The following is a 22,367-nucleotide window of genomic DNA, read 5'->3' as shown; positions in this document are numbered from 1 at the left end:
TAACACAAAACGTGAAAACAAATAATAGCCATTTCCATGTGAAAGCCAAATGACCAGTGTTGATAACATCAGCAGAATTAAAACTTGATGCTTCTATCTGCAGTTTCATATTTACAAATGATACAGGAAGTCAAATGGGTGTAAGCAAAGGTATTTCAAAACTCTCAATGGATATCTATTCTCAAGTTACTTATAAATGCAACAAGAAAAGTAATTGCTCTAACAAAAGGCAACCTCATTTAACTGAATACCAAAAAAGTTATTTTCCAAGTGAAGAAAGGCTATTCTTTATCTCAAATTACATAGTTTAAACAAATGTGCTTAAAAGGAAAACAATCTAGCATTTTGAAGCTTATTTTTCTCAGGAAAACAGAAATCTTCCTGATTTAGGACAGGAAGATTATCATAGCATATCTAGACTTAAATTTTTCTCTTGAGTTTTTAAAATCATTAATGGGAATAAAATTAAACTAGCATTTCTTCTTATGTAACCAGCCTTCTATTCAAATTAAATGATCATACTTTTCAGGACCATACAGTTCAAAATTAATTTAATTTTTATACTAGAAGTCAAATATCAGAGTTTGCAATTAGGATCATGACAAGTTATTACTCTTCTCTCAGAATTATTTTTCTAGTAAGAGTAAAATTTCAGTTTCCATATTTTACTTGGAAAATTATTCTTTATCTTTTCAAATTATTGAAATTTCATGTTTTATACAATTATCTAAAATATTTTTTAAAACAAAAATATTTTAACCAGGGACACAAAAACAGCACCAAATTAGAAGTCTGGTTCTAAAACTCACCATGTCTGAAATTCCCATTTTCCACTAACCCATAAACTGTTCTATTAAATTCCTTTTGAACTTCAGCTCCTCCCAAATGAAAAAGAAGAAAACTATACAGTATTAATCTTTTCAGGTATCCTATATTTCTTTTGATGTTTTTACTTGGCAAATACACGGGAATAAGTGTAATCTGTAATTTTCACTCCAAGTATGTAACAAGGTTACATGTCATCATAGCAAAGTTCTGTATAACTGAATGTTCTTGTAATTGGCTGCATTTTACTACGACAGAACACTGTCTTAACAAAACTCCCCTTCATTCAGGTTAATATTAACATGAAGCCAGTTGTCCAAGATCAGTATTTTCAATATTAAGACATTTTTCCCCAAAATATAGGTCTTGCAACAACCTGGTGGTACTGTAAGATATCCAAGTGTTTCCTTTACTGCTGTGGTAATGCCAAGGAAACCTTTTGACTGGAGGACAATAAAACTGGTATTTGGAATGTTGCTTGAAACACTAAGCACCATTCACCTGCTTTGACAAGTGGACTATTTGAGATATAAATTATGCTTTATTTGAACCATCCTGACCAGAAAGTAGTGGCTGGTGTAAGAAAGCTAAGAACTATCTACTGACTTTCCACAGCACAAATCACAGTGAGCATGCAGGGATAGCAGATCACAGATAGATCACTCATATCTCAGCTGGATACAGATGTCTTCCCATCATTACACTGTCATGCCAGCAGTGCAGATATCAGACATTATTATACCCTGATCTATAAACACCTGTGAGAAAATACAAATATTCTAGATGATCCTAAAATGTATAAGTAGGAAAAGTAGATCCATAAATGAGGGGCCACAAAGAAATCTTACAGAAACACAAACTAGGAGAGGCAGAAAACAAACAGGATGTGGTAATGTCAAGCACAGAATGAGCATCAAATTAATTATAGAAGAGTTCAGATTGGAAAAGACTTCCAAGATCATCAAAATACATATAAGCAAAGGAGTCCAGCTAGAAATGCTGTTCTATGAAAACCTGTGGTGTTTTTTCAAGATTGGTATGGATTACTACTCCATGTCTGATCATTTGACCTCAACATCCATCAGTCATCAAAACATCTGTATACAGAAGCACTGGACTTAGCCTTGACCAACTGGCTGCTGCTTCAATTCTGCTCTCAATACATGCATGACTTAACAGCCAAAGCTCAGTAAAACTGAGGACTTTTATAAAAATTTAGCTGTTAAAGAGCTTTAAAAAAATCCCAAGAAGCACATTAGAAACACTTAAGTAGTTCTTTCCAACTGCTGTTATTTTTAGCAAAAAGGGTTAGGATCCACTTACCCCAAAATTCATCATTTTAAAGTATTCAACAAACATCATTTATGCTAGTTTCAAGATTCCTAGATTCCTGGAAAATCTCAGTGGGAAGACTGCACATAAGAGTCACCAGGCTCCACCAAGAGCATCAGTGGAATGGTGAGATCATGAATGAAAAACTTGATCTGTCTACTGAGTCTGTCTAAGAAGAAAGTTTAGGAGTCATCTTTTGCAGTTAAAGAAGCGGAGTTCCTATGGAATTCCTCTGCTGGATATAACCCTACCAAAGGACACTTTTATTAGTGTAAACTGCAGATAACCTTGGAAAAAATAAAGGTTATAATACATACATCTCTTCTCACAAAAAGAATAAAGGAAACCCTAAACCCTCTGTTTTTCCAGATAGAACTAGGCTTGAAATATGCTAATTATAAAACTGGAAAGAAAATACGCACTCATGGACATCAGATGATACTTGTACTTACTTAAGGAAGGAAAGCAATTCAGAATGCTGCCAGTGGAGTTGGAACATTCTTTCTACTGGATCAGGGGGCAATGACTGGCTAGCTGCAATGCCTGGTATTGGTTGTCCATTCAGATGCAATATCATCTCATAAAATCCCTTATATTTGTCAACCTTTCGTTTAAAATTCTTTTCTTGTGCAACGGTTAGCTGGACTATACACACATCACTAGAAGAGAAAAAGCCTTTGATATTATTCTTCTAAATGCACAAAATGAGCTACAATTACATGTATCACAAGGCTAATTTAACAAACCATGAATTAAAAACAGCAGCAAGGAAGGTTGAAAAGTGCAGCACTTCTATCTTTACAGAACATTCATAATAAACTAAGAATTTTGAACTGCATGGAATATTTATTCCTTCATAATTAAAAGCTTTCTGCCAAACATAACTTGGATTTTTATCATGTTTATAAATGTCTACATGATTTATTTCCCAGGAGAGTGGCTTCTTCACTATTTAGTACCAAGACAGAAAAGATCAAATAAGTGAGGCCACCACCGCTGATAAATTTCCAGGGTTCTTGTAAGACTCTTAATTATAAAATATTCTTTCTCATCTGTTTCTTGATCTTTAGATTATGTGGGGGAAAAATACATATTGTTAAAGCACTTACTTATGCCACCAAAGAAGGGACAAAGGCTAGAAAAGTTTTGACTCTCAGAGGAGAATCAATTTCAGTTAAGAAGGTGACATATAGTTTGAACTGCACATTTAACATACACTACATTATGATACATGGTATCACAGTTGAAAATATATTTTAGAAAATAAAAACTAACACCTGGATGACATTTTCATATAAGCACCATACAGAAGCTACAGTTTTGATGGAAAACTGCATTAGAGTGTGTTTATATTCCTTAGATCATATCCAAAGCACATATCCAAACATCTGTTACCCTGTTATGAGACAGACAGGAGTTAGCTTGAAGCAGGCATGAATTACCGTCTCAGTGAGTGAGGTACTGAAATGGGATTTTGTCCCTTAGACCAGCCAAACAGTGTGAACCAACTCTTCACAGCTTTTAGGGTCTTTTGAAAGAAGGTGTACTCCTCCTTATCTTCATCAGGAAAAAATGATAATTCACGTTTATTTCCTCTCCCATCACCCTGACTGTCACTTTCACTCTCTTCTCTTATTTCTTCGCTCTCGTCACTCTCTTGTTCATTGCTTTCACTTTCACAAGTGGTACTCTCTGAATGATACACACAAAATAAAACACCCAGAAAGATTTCTTATTTCCCCATTTTTGTCTAGTGCCAAAATATTCAACAAACAAAGTACAAGAAACTGCCAGACAACAAATGATCAACTTATTTTAGGAAAAAACTATTTAAATTACATATACATGTCTTAATAATAGAACAAATGATATATTGAAATCTAATTTAACTTTCAGAAAAAAGCATTACCCAACCAGCAAAAAATAAATTCAGGAATGGCTTGCAAAACTACATCCAGAATCTAAAAAGGATCAGTCTCACACACAGTTCCAACAGACACAGCTTTGCCTGTCAGTCACTGCAAGTTCACTTTTAGAATTATTGTACAGGTATAACTCTCACTATATCTATAAGCCCTTCGACTTTTCTCCCCTCTGTTAGGCTTTCTCCTTCCTAAATTCTGATCTGTTCATAACATAAATATTTTAACAACTATTAGTTGTTAACATCAACAATATCATTGCACAAAAAGGTAACTAAGGAAACAAACAATAATTTTCCTTATAGCACAAATAACTTAGGAGACTCCATCCTAGAAGTCTGTCACTGTTGCATTTTCATTAAATTATGTAAAGATAAATTTAATTGATACCTTTGTGAATAAAAAAAAATCTTACTGGGATTTAAGAAGAAAAACAATACAATGTGGAGAAAGAGGCTCATTCTTTATAAGATCATTGATTTTATGTGCTGCACTATACCTGATGAAGAATCTTCATAGATTGAGTCACTAGCTACACCCAAAGAACTTGTGGAATAACTATGTGATGATGATCGTGGTGTAAAACATGGCTGTAAAACAATTTCTCCAGTGTTGAAGTCCTGATTGTCTGTAAAAAAAAAGATTCAAGATGCAGTTGAGAAAACACATTTTACTGTCTGCACTTTAATTATAAATTAATATCTATTTCTGTATTTTTCTACTTCATGCTTCAATTAATCAAGTAACAGTTCCTATCTGACTCATAAAAATCTTATTTGGTCATTAGACTGGGGTCCAGAAAAAATTTCAAGGTTTGTTTTTCTTTTCCCCATTAACTGTGTATTTTATAGGATGCATCTTCATATTTGCTGACAAGCACCTATCAGAACAATGCTAGTTCAAGAATTCTGTGACATGAACAAAATATTCTTAAGGACTTCTTGTTCACAGCTGTGTAATGAGTCTCAGTACATCATTATCAAGCTCCTTCAGACTCAACATGTATTTTACAAACCAAACTCAGAAGTAAATTTTATCAATCCATCAGTGGTTCTGACATTCTCATGTTTGCCTAATATAGGATTAGATGCCCATCTTTTGTCAGTCCAAAATAAAAGGGGCACCAAAGGTAGTTTCCAGAAAAGGAAACACACCACTAAGAGAAGGAAGAAGTCTCTATGATTATCTTTAAACTTTTGATTGCTGGCACTGTTATTTTTATCATTTGTATGAAATAAGAGCATGGTGTGTTAGTGAAGGCAAAGCCTTCCTGCATACCTTCCAAAGACACTGTGTTGTACAGATATGGTTTGCTCACATTAAACACCATTCCACACCAACACAGTCTTCACAAAATCATATAAAAAAGACTCAAAGAATTTAGCAGTAATGACTTGCTTCAAAACTGACACAAACTGATGTGTGAACAAACCAATAAGTAATCAATGCAGGACAAATACCCCATTATTAATGGGAGATCCTTTATGATAAAACCATCACTCCATTTTTGGCTTAAATCTCAGTGGATTGCAAAAATGGTCTATTGATCACAAAAAATATAGAAAATAAACAAAAAAAAATTACACATTAATAGGAGATAATGCTTCTTTCCCCTTCCTTCTTCATTTAATTGTGCTATGATCCCTGAATGATATGGTACCTTTACCAATCTTCTTCCATTTCTTTGAGAAAGACCAAAACATTACCTGTCTTTTTGCTAATCCCTTTCTCAATTTCCCAAGTATCAATTATCTTTTCTCTTAAATACTCTGAGTGACACACTTGCTTTAGGTTAATGCAGTCTTACAATTCAGTCTTTGAGGCTAAATCTGTCTCAGATCTAAGGACTTACTTACTTATCTGAAAAACTTCTCTGTGTCATCAAAACACATCAGATCACACATACAGCTATAAAAAAACATAATCTTTTGCCCCACACTGAAGCTGCTTTAAGCAGGCTGGACTCGATGGCCCCCAGGGATCTCTTCCAACCTGAATTATACAATGATCCCAATCTCTTCCCAAAAGCACAGCCACACACAGAGATTACAGATCACTGAGGCAGCAGAGATGGGTTCAGGAGGGGGACACAGACAGAGATTTAAAGACAGAGGCAGACAGAGGGAGGCAAGCAGGGAGACATAATGCTGATAAAAATATTTCTGGTCTCTGACCACAGGTTTTTATTAGGCCTTAAAAGATAGCTGTGCCCTTCTCCCTTCAAGGAAAGGAGTTTAAAAACCCTGAAAAATATTCCCTGAAAACGGGCAAATAATGATGCAAATAATGATGAAATTTTAAAATTACATCATGTGGTTTCTCTTTTGCTTTCTTCAAAACGTACGATCACTGCCTATCAATACAATTCAAATTAAGTTAACTTCTTCTCTAATGTTTGGACTGTTTTCCTTATTCATATTTAGAACATTTCACAAAACATTCTGTAATATTTTGGTTTGTTCAATATTTTTCAATAAATATTATCTAATAATTTATATAACTTGTCCTCATTTTCAGCAAGAAAACTGAATATATCAAATAGCTTTAGAAGTTTAATTGCAGTATCCCCCTGCAATAAATGAGGGTAAAATGCATTTTGATGATTGATTCCTGTTGTCACCCTGAAAACACTGATAATATTAATGGATATAATATAATTTCAGAGGTACTGTTTACTGCTTACTGCTTCTCCAGATAATTTTTTGATCAGAGCAGTGCAATGCCAAGTATGGGTATAAGGTAAGAAGACAATTGTCTGCTGTTCCAGCAACCCGAAATGGAAACCTGTTGAAAACAAAATACAGAAGTTACCATTTTCTATTTACCAGTGGTAATCAAGACACTTTTCAGCACAAGAACAAAGGACAGAGTGAAGGTATCAGAACTCCTTCCTTTTTCTCTAGCGGTTGAACAAATCACACAGGTGGGGCTGCATCTTTCAAAATGCTGAAGTTTTAGTATTTCCACTTCTTCTTTTACTATGAGCATGGGTGTATCAACAGCTTGAAAGAGTCAGCAGAGATTTAATGAAATAAATTAACTCTGTATTCCTAAAAAGAAAAAAACTCCTAAAATTACAACTGACATGAATAAGTCTCCTAAAGATGCCTGCTAACTTGCTAAATAGTATGTCCTACAACTTTTGACAAGGGAAGTTTTCTTGAAAAGCAACTTTATTTTGATGTAGCATTTATTCTATAAGACTTTACAGAAATGTCAAAATAAATATTTAAAAATAAATAGATTCAATTTAAAAACAGTAAGATATTGATTGCAGTTGCTGGAATATAATAGAAATTGATGTCCATGCTCTGATGTTCACTAGAGTGTCTGTTCCACCTGCAGCAACTTTATTGATGTGCAGCAATCCACCTTTTAACCCTCTTTTTGTATTTTACCGCAGTCTCTCAGAGTGTAGTCAACAAGCAAATTATTGCCATCAATGCAACCATGGGAGCCATCTGTATTTATGTTTGTAGCCCATTGCAACTGACAGGTAATTAAGCTGAGCTTAGTCCTATGTTATTAAATAGCTGGGTTTGTAGTCCTCATTTACTTATGAACTAACATTAATTTTAATTAATTGTTTTGACTAAACTGTCAAAAGTAAAAAGAAAAATGCATTTTAATAATTCAAACAGCATGCTGATATCCATCTTGCTTTGATATATTGAAAATTATGCATATTAAAAATATATTTTGCACAGAATAAATGAATACATTTTCTATTTCCTCAGAACAACCTAAGAAAAATTTCTATTTGTGTCAAATTTAGATTAATATTAAAAGATAGCACAAGACCTCTCAGATTAATTTATTTATAATATGACATAATTAGATTTTACTGGGTTTCGGGGTTTTTTTGTGGAATATCATAATCAAGGAAAACAGAAATGTTTAAAAGTACCAGAAAGTAGTTTTGTTTCCTCTTTCATACTGCACTCTCCAAACACAACATTCCTGGATATTGCTTTCAGGACAACATTAATAAATAGAGAAAGGTTCCAACAAAACCCATAGCCAACTTTCTTACAGGTAAATATTCCCATTGGGATTCAAATTTGACAGCTAACAGTCATTTCAGTAAATAATCCAGCTCTGCAATGCTTTGGTTTGCTCTTAGGAAATGTTAATCCTACTGGAACTTGGCTGGGGGTGAAGCAAGGGCTCTGGCCACTTGTGCCTTGCAGCATATCTCTTGTAGCAGACGTCATTCCTTCTGCTTTCATTCAGCAAAAATCTCAGCAGCAGGGCATCAGCAGGACAGAGGGCTGGGAGAGCTACATCTACACCTATCTCTGTGCACAAAATGTGTATTTGTATATTTGTACCTGTTCCAAACAACTGTCAGGGCTTGCTTGTTCTACCTTTACCAAGCCATTTAAAAACACACAGAATCAGTAACTACAACACAGAAAGCTTTGCAACTTCCAACTCGTAATTTTGTTGTGATTAAATGACAACTCTCAATACTCTGCAAGCACACAAATGAATTTCAGAAAACTGAGTGAGGGGCAGAAGGGGAAGAAAGCTGTATGGAGGTTAATGAAAGACAGCTCTCAAGTTACATGGAAGTAACTCAGATGTCTGTATTATCAGACTCAGCCAAATTGCTGATTTTTCAGTTTGAGGTGAGCACCTCAGCCATTCCCATCCTAAATACCAGTTTAGGGATTTTTAGGGATTTGGAGAAATCTTCATTCACACTCTGATTTGCACAGTAATGTAATGATTTGCACAGTGCTTGAGAACAGCAGTACATCTGAACCACTTACACAAGTTCCAGGAGTGGAACTACTCAGAGCAAAGGAAGCAACTGTGCAATGTAGAATATAAAGAACAGTCCCACAAGAGAACATGTGTGTACAAAGAAACCCCTCAGAGCTTGTGGTGCTGCTGAAAGCAAAGCTCCTCCCTTCCCATGGATGTGCCTTGCTGCCTGCTGTGGCAACAAGAGACACGAACACACCCAGGCAAACAAACACAATGCACATATTGAGGAGGAGGGGATGGATCCTGCAAGTCAACAACTGATTCTGCAGCTGCTATTGATCAAAAGGATTTAACCTCCATGACAGTGGCTGCAGTGAGCACGAGATGGTGGAGGTCAGGACTGAAGGATGTAGAAGGGACTGAAGAAGCTGCTGTGTGGGATGAAACTGAGAGGTTTGAGTGTTCAGCTGTGAGAAAACAAGGCTCAGGGGCATCTTGGCTATGTGCACAAATATCTGATGGGGGGAGTAAGGAAGAAGAAGACTCTTCTCAGTGATGCTCAGTGACACCACAAAAGGCAGAGTACAAACTGAAATACAGGAAATTCTGTCTCATCCTAAGAGAAAAAAAAACCAAACCAAAACCAAAATCATGAGAATGACTAAACTGGAAAAGTCTGCCCAGAGAAGGTCATGGAGTCTTATCCTTGAAGATACTAAAAAAATCAACTGGGCAACAGAGTTGATTCTTTGAAGAAGGGACAAGATGATCTCTGGAGGGTCTTTCAATCTCAGGCATTCTGTGATAATAAATATCAATTCACTTATTGGCCACCTGTGCACATATCATCAGTAAGTACTTTATTACATGATTTTCCCAGAAGTGCTATTTGAAATAAAATTCAGGAATGAGTCTGTACCTAAACATTTCATCTGAGATTCAAATAATGCCACTCCATTCACATGGCAGAAAAGCAAAGGTGCTAGGAGCTAAATATTTATCATATGCCTTTGAGGAACTGAGTCAGAGGGCACCAGACAGAAAAGCATGCACACTAGCATACAAATACAGAAGAGACATTACAAAGACATGTGAATTCTGTACATGTAAAGCATCTTGTGCCACTGACCTTGACTAACATCATTAATGAAATTATGATACAAAACTAGAAGTCTTGTACAACATATTTATTTTGTATTTTCAGCAGAATTTAATTAAATAATAGAAATGTCTGTATTATTTTATTGGAGTAAAAGGTACCTATATTGCTAGTAAATGTGAAGTCACTAAATACGTTAAATTATTCAGTGTATTTGGTTTCATAATGCTTACTAAAGCTAGTAAAAAAAAAAAAAGTTATGTATGTGAACCATGATTGCCACTGCTATTCCTAATTTATTCCCTAATGCATATTTCCAAAGAGCACAGAACAGGAGAATGGTCATGAAATATACTGTGTTTACCCACATTTGAAACCTGCTGATCACCAAATGTAAAGCTCCAACTGTGATGACAAAAGAAACCATTCAACACTCTGAAACAAAGTTTATATAGGAAGTTCTTGCACTTCTCTTAAAGTAATTGTTTTGTTTTTTCATTGATTTGTTTATTTTAATATTTGTAAAAAGACAAAAGAACACAAATCAAAATATATTCATCCATTTCAATCTGCATTTCAGGTGTTTCCTAAGTGCAAACAAGTGATTTGTTTTGTATCAGTGTATCCCAAGTGTTCTAAATATGTAGGCCTAATTAAATAACCCTTCTTCAATAGTACTCAATAAGAGATGCAGAGTATCACTAAATTTCTAATGAGATATAATCCAAATCCATTAGCATCTAACTGACAAATTTCTGTAGCAACATCAATTGTGTAAACTAAAAAAAATATTTAAGAGAAACTCACACTGCCAGTTTAGGAAACAAACTGCTTGGAGAACTGATAGTGGCAAAAGAAAACATTACCTAAGAGTGTTGCATTTTGCAGATCTTTAAGAATAAAGATTAAGTTAGATGCTGGGAAGTTGCAATTTAAATATCAATAAAGACCTGCCCTCCTCCCTTCCCTGAAAGAACAGATCCTGAGATGATGGAACTGTAAGAAAGGAAAAGATGACCCATGCCAGCTCTGCCATTACTATTCCCAAATAAGCAGTTCCCTGATAACACTGAAGGATCCTTGTCCTTTGTAGCAGGAGCTCAGGCGTCCCCAGCAACCAACATAATGCAACAATGAATAGTGGCTGACACATAATTTCATGCTGCATATAAGACTTATAGCTGGGAAAGCATCCATATTTTTTTCTAGCAGCAGCAGCCACATTAGCAGTTAATTCCCAAATAAGAGATGCTTCAGCTGTCAGGGACCATCACAATGGCAGAAAGCCACAAGCACAGAAAAGAACAGAGTGATTAATGGGTTTGGACCATCCTTGTTTTCAAAAGCACTCCCAACTATCTGAGGTAAAATGCCAACATATTCTTAGGTCAGATGAACGCTGCAAAGCAGCATGCAAATATCAAGAACTCTAATGTTTCCCAGCTCCCTGCTTTCTCAAGTAATGTGAATGATATTGAGAGAAATTGACAGCTCCTGCTCTCCCAGGCATGCCAGCAGAATACACGGATTTGACATTTGCCAGCAATGACTATTAAAGAGCTGGATAGTTTGTGCATGTTTCCCAAGAGCAAAGGGAACGTTTTCCCCTGTGAGACACTGAGATCTGATGGACTATCAAAACAACTGGAACCAATCCATAATTGGGTTGGTGACTGTGTATCATTTCTATCATATTGTTATTAGAGGCTAAATTCCCTGACATTCTCTTTTCCTGAAGTTCCAGCCATGAATAATGTGGATAAATTCAGAAATTTCATGAGTTTCCATAGCTTCCCAGTGGGAGAGGGGAGAACTGTGGAACATGGGAGGAAAAGACCTCAGCACACTTTTGTTATCAACAACACACCAACTTATCTACACCACATGTGGGGATTTTAATATCTTTTACTGCCCAGAGCACCATTTTCTTTGACTGTTTACTACTTATTTCTAGAAATAGTAACTTGAGTGTTATTTCAATCAAGATGGCAGAAAAATTTCTTTTCTGCTAAACTCTTTGTATAATCATCAAATTAAAACATAAGAATAATCAGAGAACAAATACATAAACATTTCATTCTCACAGAGGGGTTTGTTTTGCAAAATATATGTCATAGCTAAATATTTCTCCCATTTATTAAATACTTGCTCAAGACAGTTAGATTTAATGTTAACTTTTAATTCTGAATTCCTATCAAGTCCTATGAAAGGAAGGGTCATTTCTTCTGCTTTGTAGTCAAAAGAGCAAAAAGAAAGCATAAAAATTTAAAGTAATATTAGAAATTCAATGCAAATTCTCATTTAAAGCAGTCATTAAAAGAACATTAATGCACTTTTGTATGTTCTATTTAATGGAATCTGTGCACACAGTAAATCATTGCATGGCAACCATATCTCTTCAATTTTCTTTACAGTTATATCTAATCTTGCTTTGTTATAAAAAAATTATTTCCTGTTGTCTTTCAAATGTTTTCTGTAAAGCAGCCAAATCCAACAATATTTGTTCTCTAGCCAACATTCACTCTCTTTTAAAGCATGAAAGTCATTATTATTTAGGGCTAAGTATGCGCTACACGAATCAATCCTACTGGCTTTTTAGCCCTTGATTTAGAAAAGCAAAATACTACAGAGCCTAAGTAAAATACTCTGGGGTTGTATGGCCAGGTTTTGGTAGTGGGGGGCTACAGGGGTGGCTTTGAGAAGCTGTTGGAAGCTTCCCCTCCTCCTCCATCAGAGCCAACACCAGCCAGCCCCAAAACAGATGTGCCACTGACCAAGGCTGGGCCAACCAGAAATGTGGTAATATACTTAAGAATTAAAGAAAAAAATATGGCACAGATGTAATTGCAGGCAGAGAGGAGCAGGATGAGAACATGAGAGGAGCAGCTCTGCAGACACCAAGGCCAGAGCAGAGGGAGCTGCAGGAGCTGCTCCAGGGGCTGGAGCTGAGATTCCCCTGCAGCCCCTGGAGGGCACAGGGATGCAGAGATCCACCTGCAGCCTGTGGAGGGGACCCAAAATGGAGCAGGGGGATGCTGAGAGGAGGCTGTGAACCCATGGGAGGCCTGTGCTGGAGCAGGGTCCTGGCTGGGAGCTGCAGAGCTGTGCAGAGAGGAGCCCACCCTGGAGCAGGTTTCCTGGCAGGACTTGTGACCCTGTGGGGGACCCAGGCTGGAGCAGGCTGTGCCTGAGGGACTGACCCTGTGGAAGAGGGACACATACTGCAGCAGTCTGGGGAGGACTCTTGCCCATGGGATGGACTCATGCTGAAGAAGTTCATGGAGAATTGTCTACCATGAAAGGGAGCCCATGGTAGAGGCAGGGGAAGGATTCCTCTCCTTGAGCAGAAGCAGAAACAACGCGTGATGAACTGACCATAACTCCCATTGCCTGTCTCCCTCCACTGCTGAGGGAAGAAGCAGAGCTAGGAATGAGGGAGGGGTGAAGGGAAGGTGTTTTTAAGGCTGTATTTTAGTTCTCATTATCTTGCTTTGATTTTTTAGTAATAAATTTAATTAATATCTCTCAGTCAAGTCTGTTTAACTCATGAGGGTACTTGGTGAGTGATCTTTTATTCTTATCTCAACTCATGAACCTTTTATGACATTTTCTCTCTCCCTTCCTGCTGCAGGGGGGAGTGACAGAAAGGCTTTGGTGGATGCCTGAAATCCAGCCTGGGTCACCACTATGGAGTGTTTTTCTCTTCAATATCCCTGCTTTGAAACATGCCTAGAACTAGCTCTGCTTAGAAGGCTTTTCTTCTAAGTAGCTGTAAATTATTTTACCAACCTCTGAAAATCTTGACCTGCTTATTTTAATAATATCCCAGAACACAGGAGTTGAAGTTCAAAAGTTTAGTTAAAATAATTTTAAAGTACATATTATCACTTTGAAAATGGAAATCTAAAGAGAGAACACCTGACAAATTAATACATTTTCAGCAACAGATACTGTGAGATTTCACGGCCTATTAAACAGTCCAGGAACTTTTTCAAGACCAGTTAGCTTTTATAGGTGTTATAAAAGGTTATAGGTTCCATTGTTTTATTATTAAAGATCGAGAAGACCCTGAAATCTTGTCTATCTAAAAGACTCAAATTAACAGAGCAGTTTAAATTCATTACATACACAGTTTGAAACAAACTGCTCAAATGCTTAGATAATTAGCTGAATCAGGTTTGAAGTTTGAACACGTTGCACAGGGCTCCCATGGGGGCTGGCAGGAATGAGAGGAAGATATGCAGAGAACAAGAAATGGCAGCTACATATTATTGCAGAGTGCAATATCAAAGCACATAATAATACTAACAGTATTATCCAGACTTGGATAAATGTGTTCAAGTCTGGATAAATTATCATGGACTTTATTAGAAGAGTAAGGAAATGGTTAGGATTACAGAATTGGGTGCTCACTCAGACTTTTCTAAGTGAAGGAAAGAGCTCTTTCTGGTTATGATAAAAGTAATTTAATCTGAAAGTCATTGTGAATAATATTGCCACGCTGACCAATGACACACACATAATTCTTTTCTTTCTGATGCTGTGTTATTTTATCCAGTTTTGCTCAGGTTTTTATCACCTGCTCCTAAAGCCCACCCACAACTCAGCTGCCTGTCAGGCATATACATTATTAAGCTGGCATATACATTAGCAAACGAGTTCTGTCCTTTAACAAATACCTTAGTTCTACATTTTAAAACCTAGCAACAATTCTAAAATGATCTGACATTGCACAGCATGAATTTATTCACCCTCATGAGCAGGAATGGCTGTTAAGGTTACTTAGATGACTTTTATTTGCTATCTTTTTTTAAAAAATACATTCCATTTGCCTTTAAATTGAGGATCATATTCTTTATTTCCTTTTAATGGCAAATACAGAAAAAATTTCATTACACAGGAGGAACTTTATTTCTCTATAACAAGGTCTGAGAAGCTGCTAGTTCATCATATAAAAAGTTATTAAAACTAAATATTGTGCCTGCTCAGAAGGTACATGTCAGACTTGATCATAAGCTTACATTATCCTTTTCCTGTAATTACAGCAAGCTTTAATACAGATTTAGGAATCACACTCCACATAACAATTAAATCCTAGAATTAAATAAAATTAGCAAGAAATAGATTCTTGGCAGACAATCTATAAAGAAAAATATAAAATATTAACCAGCAAGCAACAATAGCTTAAAGATCCATAACCCTTGCAACAAAATAATATAAAGTTTAGTTTTATGTTTAGAAAAAAGATTATTCTAAGCTGCAGGGTAGAATTTTTTATCCCTCAAAATAGTTACTTTAGTGAAAATAACAAATACAGGAATGCCTTTATTCACAACAGTGCCTATCTTCTTCCTCTTGCACACACTCTCTCATCCCATCCCTGGCAGAGCTGAACAAGAGATGAGTTACCAGCAGATACGAATGAGATCTTGAAACAAGACGTTAAGACAGACACTTAGATGAATTTTACCTTGGAGATCAAAGCTGATTTTTTTCATTTTGAATTGTAATTCAGTTGAAAGAAAATAAAAAAATGGCTATCTTCCATTTTCATTTTTTTCAGAGGATTCTTGTGCTCCTTTACCCAACCCTTGTGAGTTCTGTGTCTCATATCCACCTTAGTCAGTCTGGAACCTTCCCCCAGGTGACTTTGAACAGCACACATTACCTGTTTTCTTCCTGGTCAATGAAGAGCATTTCCCCCAAAAATGACATTGGCTTGGATGAACTGAAGCTGACACGGCAAGTCAGTTCATTAGTTGTTCCATCTGATGAAAGAAAAATATCTTGTCCCTCTGGGAACTGCACAGAAAAAGGGAGAGTTCTGGTACCATCTGCAAGTTCAAGCTCAGGAAGTTTAACTCTAATTCGTGATTGTCTGTGTAAACATAAATAGTAGGTGTTTGTGGTCACAGGATTGCAGTAATAAAGTAATTTCATAAATTCACATATTCATAAAACTCTTTCACAGTTGAATACAGAATAATAACTTTATTTACAGAATAATAACTTTAGTTCTAAAGTCCAAATCAAATCAAACTAATTTAAAAAATAAAATTCTTCCATCATTCAGATGCAAGTGTGTTTTCTTTGTATGTACCTGAACATTTCATGCAGACCCACAATATGTGAACACCCAAAAGAAATTTTTACTGTGCTACAAAAGGCATAAAGAGTTTTCTGAAACGTAAAACTTTCATTAGTGTTCATTAAATTGCACTGTTGCACAAATAAGTTAAAGCAAGTTATAAAATAGAAATATTAAGGGGAAATTTGTGGAGATGCTGAAAATGCTTCAGTATGTAGTTATGTAGTTTTAGGTTTCAGTTCTGAAATAAGAACAGCAGTCAATCCAGGCCCATGTGGAATCCCTTCAGTTCCAACCACTGAGCTAATGACAACAGACAAATCACCTGAAAAATCAGCAAAACTCAGACAAGACAATAGTAATTTGAAGGTAATTTAATTAATTTACAACAAAAGGAAAACTTTGCTCTAATTCTAGTATTGAAATGATACCTACATAAGCATAGCAAACAAATATTACTGCTCTTTACTAATTACAACCAGAAAAGTTGCATTTTAAAAATTTGAATAGTTACAATGCTAGGTAATACTACATTATGCTAGGTTATACTACATTATACAAAGACTACAAAAAGTCTCTCTTTTAAAGTCAGTTAACAGGATAAACTGAGTGATTCACAGACAAATAAAAAATATGTAGATTTTTTTATTGTAACAAGTGGCAGGATTAAAACATTTCTGCTGTCCTTTTCAATAAAACCTCACATAGAAAGAAGGAAAAAAACCACCAAAAACTGCAACCCCACCAACTGTTCAAGCAGCTAAACCTCAAACCAGTGGAGTAGAAAAAATAAAATAAGAGAAAGATTTTATGTTATCACAATGTGAAAAATGGAAATAAGGTTTCAAATCTTAGTCTCTGGCTAAATGCAACAAAAATCCTAGTAAGTCTCTAGTTTTAATTTTTTGCTATCCATAGTAGTTTTATATTTCTGATATAAATTCATAGAGTGAAGAGATCAGAGGACACTTCATGAAACAGGAACGTTTGAGGACAAAATATGGGCTTGTTGAATACTCAACAACATTAATTTCCATTAAATATACAGATTGTTCTGATGAGCAGAAAATTAATATTAATCTTCATGAACAAATACTAATTCACTTTTTCAGAAGTGAATGAAACAAAGAATTATTCAGGACTTCTGTAATAAATTTACTTTCAGATTTTTACCTTAAAAAATCCTGTGGAATGATGGTGACCACTGCTTCAGTTTCCACACCCAGAGGAACTGGCATCAGCATTAAAAAGGGGGGATGAAAATCTATTTTTGGCATCCTCAGCGTCCCAGACAATTTTAGCACGTACTGTGATGGATCATCATCTAGATACATGGATATTTCAGATGTGTATGTCCCAGGACAAGCTGTTGAAAAGGTTTAAAAATACATATATTACCATAAATACAAAAATGTAAAAGAGCTACAGTAAGAAATTTGGGGTTGGAATCTCTGTTTGTAATTAAATTATTTTTTTAAATACAGTACAGCTTTCTTTATCAAAATGTAGTTTAACATAATATAAATATTGTGTCAGAAGTGTATTTATTAAGAAAGCTCAGAACACTTGCCTGTAGCAAACCAGAAATTTGCATCTTTTTAACTTGTCAGAACTTTTTCTACATCTGAATTGTAACTGCAATAAATGAGTTTATTGCATTAATATTCCATTATAAGTAATATCAATACAACAGCAGAATTTTAAGAATTGCAGTCATACTTCTAATTACAGTAATTTGTTAGACACAGTGAATGCTTATGTCACAAAGGAGTAACTATTGAAAGTATCTGACTGCCAAGACAAGAAAAAGTTGGTTCCTTTTAAGAGAGCAATTACAACACTCCAAAGATGGATATAGGTTTATATTCAACCTATAGTGTGGCCAAGTAGCCCCACACAATCCAGCAGGAGGTTCTACCCTCCACTCAGACCATCACCCTTCTCAGAGAATCATTTAGGTTGGAGAAAATCTTAAGGATTATCAAATCCAACTGCAACCTTAACAATTGTCAAGTCCACAAAAAAAAAAAAAGGAAGGGATGACCAAATATCCCTCTCCAGGAGCTCCCTACAGCACAGCTGGACATGCCAGCAGCAAAGAGAAAGATTTCCTTGTGTTCTCCTTCTCAGGCTGCCAAGTGCTGCAAGGCAGCTCTCTCTAAGATGGAAGAACACTTTTTTTTTCCACTGATACAGGGAACAAAGTGTTTCCTCACACACCTGTTACACTATGGAAATGATATTCCAAACCATTCAGTGCCATTTACCCAACCCTCAGTCATTCTCATCTGCTGAAGAGCTAGCAAAATAAGCAATTTTGAGGGCAAACTAATGAACAACTGGATTTAGAAATAAATCTGCAATGATGAGTTGTAAAACAGCCCAAGAAGTTTAATCTTTGAATTTTTGAGAAAAAACACCTTTTCCTTTGATTTACCTCAATTAGATCAGTATGGAAACACCCTCCCCTATTAATTAAAATAGCAAAAAAAAAAAAATTTTGCATTTGATGTGTCTGCATGAACACATACATGCCACAGAATAAAACACATGACAGGGTCTTCTGAGATTATCTCAGATCACTTTCACAGCCTGAGAAAGAGCTGTCACTGTTTACCTACAAAAAGAAGAAAATGTATTGTCTTCAAAGTACTTTTTCTTTCTCCCTTCCTGCAACAGCTGATTTCCTAATGAGGCAGCAGTAGAAGAGCTGCCCAGAAGCTGTTATGTCACCAGAACATGACCTGTGGATCCCTTCATTTCAAACCAGCAAACATGAAAATGGAAAACTGAAAATCAGTTCCAATGGGAATCTGCTGCACTTTTTACAACATCTGACTAATTCTGTGTTAAATGCAAATCAGCTGTAGGAGACAATACTGCTGAGGAGGTTAAAAAGACTCTGCCTCTACGTTCTGATACAACAGGAACACTTCCTCTGGCATTTTGCCCTTTCATGAAGCAGAGAAAGCATCAGAAAAAAGTCATGGAGATGGATGAAGAGCCAAACAGGGTATTTCTTATGAGCTTTAAGAAAGGATGTTCTATACAAGCTCCTCCCATGCACAAGCCTGTCCTACAGCTGGGCTGTAACTGAACCATATTTCTGGTGTCTTCTCTTTATCCATATGTATGACAAGGTGAAGTGAAAGGGCCTGACTAGTAAGTTCCATAGGGGTGGAACACAATGAAGGAAGAAAAGTAGAGGAGGATATGTCAGTACCAAAGAATGTGCAATTTTCACTAACTCACATTTTATTAATATTTGTATTAATCATAGTTTCACATTTAGACAATGTTAAGCTTTTCTCATACAAATTTTTTAATGCCATAGAATTTCTGGCTCACCCAAAAAGCAGAACAGACAGTGCCTATCCTGCATCACTGATTATTCTGTCTGTCTGGATCCACACATTTACTGACACCAAAATTCAGCATAGTATGTAAACCAATAAATTATTGCTAATGTCAGAAACACCAGGACAATGCAATATAATGATCATTTTAAACAGACACAAAGACAAAAAAAAATGTGAATTCTGACATTTACAAAGATTTGTTCATTAGTTTAGAATGCCTAGGACCAGAGTTTTCAGGATATTTCATGTTAAATAAATTACTTAGAAATTAATGAGAATTATGTCCTGAACTGACAGCTGAAGCCATGAATTTATTCCACTCCTCACACCTTTCATGACTGCTCTCAAAGCCTGGGCTGCTGTTACCATTCTGATATAACACCATTAATTTCTAGTCCAGCAGATGTGAACATTTTCCTTAGGGATATTTCATGGTACTTAAAAATTAGTCAATCTAAATCTGCCAAAGGCTAAACAAAGTCTGTATAATTATATGGGAAAATTTTTTTCTTCTCCAGAAGTACTAACTCTATAAGATATTTTCAGAGTTTATGAGAAGGAAAAACACCTTCTGCTTTTCTCACTTTCTTAACTTGGTATTATATGGTTATGCAGTTCCTGCATTTGTCACCCAAAAGCACATCTTTAGTTTAGCTGCCTTGGATCTCATGATAATTCAGGTGTTATTACATTTTTATCCCTTTAACATTAATAGAAAGCATTGAGAAATTTGCATACAGCAAAATACAGACTTCAAAGCAGAAAAGCCACAGATAGCTAGAATTTACAGGTGGTCCTACAAAAAAAAAAGAAAAAAAATCAAAAGTAAACAAATAATTACTTCACAGAATTTTTTAGAGGTCACATCCAGTTAATATCTTGTTGTTGCAGAAAAATAATTTGAAAAAAACCCCACACAATTAAAGTATCAAAGTTATCATTCATGCCCATTACACAATCACCACATCTTCCAGTGTCTCTGAACTCCCAGTAAGGGAACCCAAGAACATAAATTCACTGTAACTTCCTTTGCTGCAGGTAAGTTTTTTCATATCACAATTATATATGGTGAAACATTTTTTAGACTGTTAATGTATTGTACCATAAAACAGCAGAAGAGGATCATATGTTAATAAGTCTTCAATTCTTGAAAAATCTCTATTTTTAGAATACTTTTTTAACAGGTAGGATGATTTTACTACCAACATAAGCTCTTTCATTTAATTAAACATTGCAGTTTATTACAGCATTTTGTACTCTATCATAACTGCTGCAGCATATTTAAATAAATTACCCTAATGCACACTCAAAATTCATTTTCAGGTTTGTTCACCCCCCACACATACTACAACTTTGCAGCACAAGGCTATGAAAGTGATTAGCACCCCATGTTCATTAACTAGGTCTCCTGTGTGGGTTTTGATGTATCTAATGGTCTCTTACAAGAAAGAATAATGATATGCACTGAAAGTACAGCACAAGTAGGCTGTAAATTATGGGAAAATACTTAGAACATTGAATTAAGGGTAATTGATCTTTACAGTTATTTATTCTTGTCTGTAAACAAAAGATATGGGAACACAGCAAAAATACTGATAACTTCAAATTACAGTAATTTATCAGTCATATTTATGTATATATACATCTGCATTTACACATACAATTTATCCAGTAATTCAAAATACTGGCTTTTATTTTTCTGCTGTTCTCTGCTTCACTGTCTGCAACAAGCAACTCCAAGTAACACATGCAATTAAACACTGCTCTTGAATATTCGCAACATTTACAGAACAATATTTAATGCAGTCTTCTCAATTTATCATACAGAGTCATGGCAAGAGTCCTCTATTTGTCTTTATTTATATTAAATTGTGCTTAATTGAGGTTAGAGATTTCAGTAATGTGATAAAGAATAACAGCATCTTTTGTTAGGACAGTGATGCTCAGTTGCTGACTCTGCATCAGATGCAACTGGCACAACAACTTTTCTTCCCCTTGACAATGCTGCAGCCCCAAAAGTGAACTGCAACTGAAACTGTGCCCAGGATGGGGTCCTGTGGGCATCAGCTGCATTTGTTGGTGGGATTTATCAGCTCAAATACAGTGTTACACACTATGAATCTGTGAATCTTGCATATCACTGTCTATTCCAAGCACTTGGCTGGGAAAGAAGTATAATCTTAATCTTATTGTTGTATTCCTTTTCTGGAGTTATGTGGTTGATTACCATCTTACATTATTCTCCCAAGTTTTGTTAGAAATCTACTTTACATATTTTTCTTAGGGACAGGTTGCCTGATCAGTCTACTCTAAAAAATACTATAGACCAGTGATTTTATATCTTACTGAAGCAGGAAATTTATATTCTTATCTAAATTATGCCTGTTTAGAGAAAAGTTAAAAAGCATTCCAAGTACCCCTGGAAAGTTTTACTACCTAAGTCAGTCAACCTAAAGGCACCTGAAGTAGCAGCACTGAAAATGATACACCTATCCCAGTCCTTGATGTTTTATGTGTGAAAAACCTGATGCTTCCTATGTGCAAAGCAGACTTTTAAAGTAATGCAATTTCAAAACAGTGATTCCATGCTTTTTGTTAGGCCTGCAGCTGTCCTATGTTCTCAGAACCAAAAAAAAACCTTCAGCTGATCAAAGTAAGTACTAGTGTTGATTCATCATAAAACCTCCTTTAAGCATACCTATGCAAATGGCCAATCTATAGAAGAATTCATAAAATCACTTACGAGGGCAGAACGACACTGTAATACTGACTTCTTTTTCTTTATACACACATCCACGCTCCAGACTAAATCTGAAAATACCATCTTCTATATTTTTGTCTGCATCATCAAAATTCAATTTCCAAATCAGAGTCTCTTTTGTGAGATTCTTCAGGACAAGGTTCTGTAAATATTTTCAGAAAAGGAGTGATGTTGAAAGAGGGAAAGCAGCAAACACTGTGATACTTTTCACATTGCTCTCTCCTAACCATTCTTTGTGCAAACACACCAGAGGGAAAGCAAGACAGCA

The 22,367-nt window shown here is 35.7% G+C and overlaps 1 protein-coding gene across 1 annotated transcript in view; it reads right to left on the bottom strand.

Moving 5' to 3' along the window:
• Window positions 1–22,367, bottom strand: part of CFAP47 (cilia and flagella associated protein 47) — a 259,171-nt gene that overhangs the window by 199,874 nt on the left and 36,930 nt on the right. The window contains exons 24-30 of the mRNA XM_019008576.1: window positions 22,082–22,241; window positions 17,153–17,345; window positions 15,560–15,769; window positions 6,763–6,863; window positions 4,579–4,707; window positions 3,600–3,849; window positions 2,610–2,816 (exon numbers count right to left, since the gene is read on the bottom strand). Coding sequence (XP_018864121.1) covers window positions 2,610–2,816; window positions 3,600–3,849; window positions 4,579–4,707; window positions 6,763–6,863; window positions 15,560–15,769; window positions 17,153–17,345; window positions 22,082–22,241 — 1,250 coding nt within the window. The remainder of the gene's footprint in view (window positions 1–2,609; window positions 2,817–3,599; window positions 3,850–4,578; window positions 4,708–6,762; window positions 6,864–15,559; window positions 15,770–17,152; window positions 17,346–22,081; window positions 22,242–22,367) is intronic.

The sequence above is a fragment of the Parus major genome, chromosome 1 (assembly GCF_001522545.3).
Source record: "Parus major isolate Abel chromosome 1, Parus_major1.1, whole genome shotgun sequence".
Taxonomy (NCBI): Eukaryota; Metazoa; Chordata; class Aves; order Passeriformes; family Paridae; genus Parus; species Parus major.
Note: the sequence above shows the minus strand (reverse complement) of the source record. Positions and strands in the feature narration are given on the sequence as shown.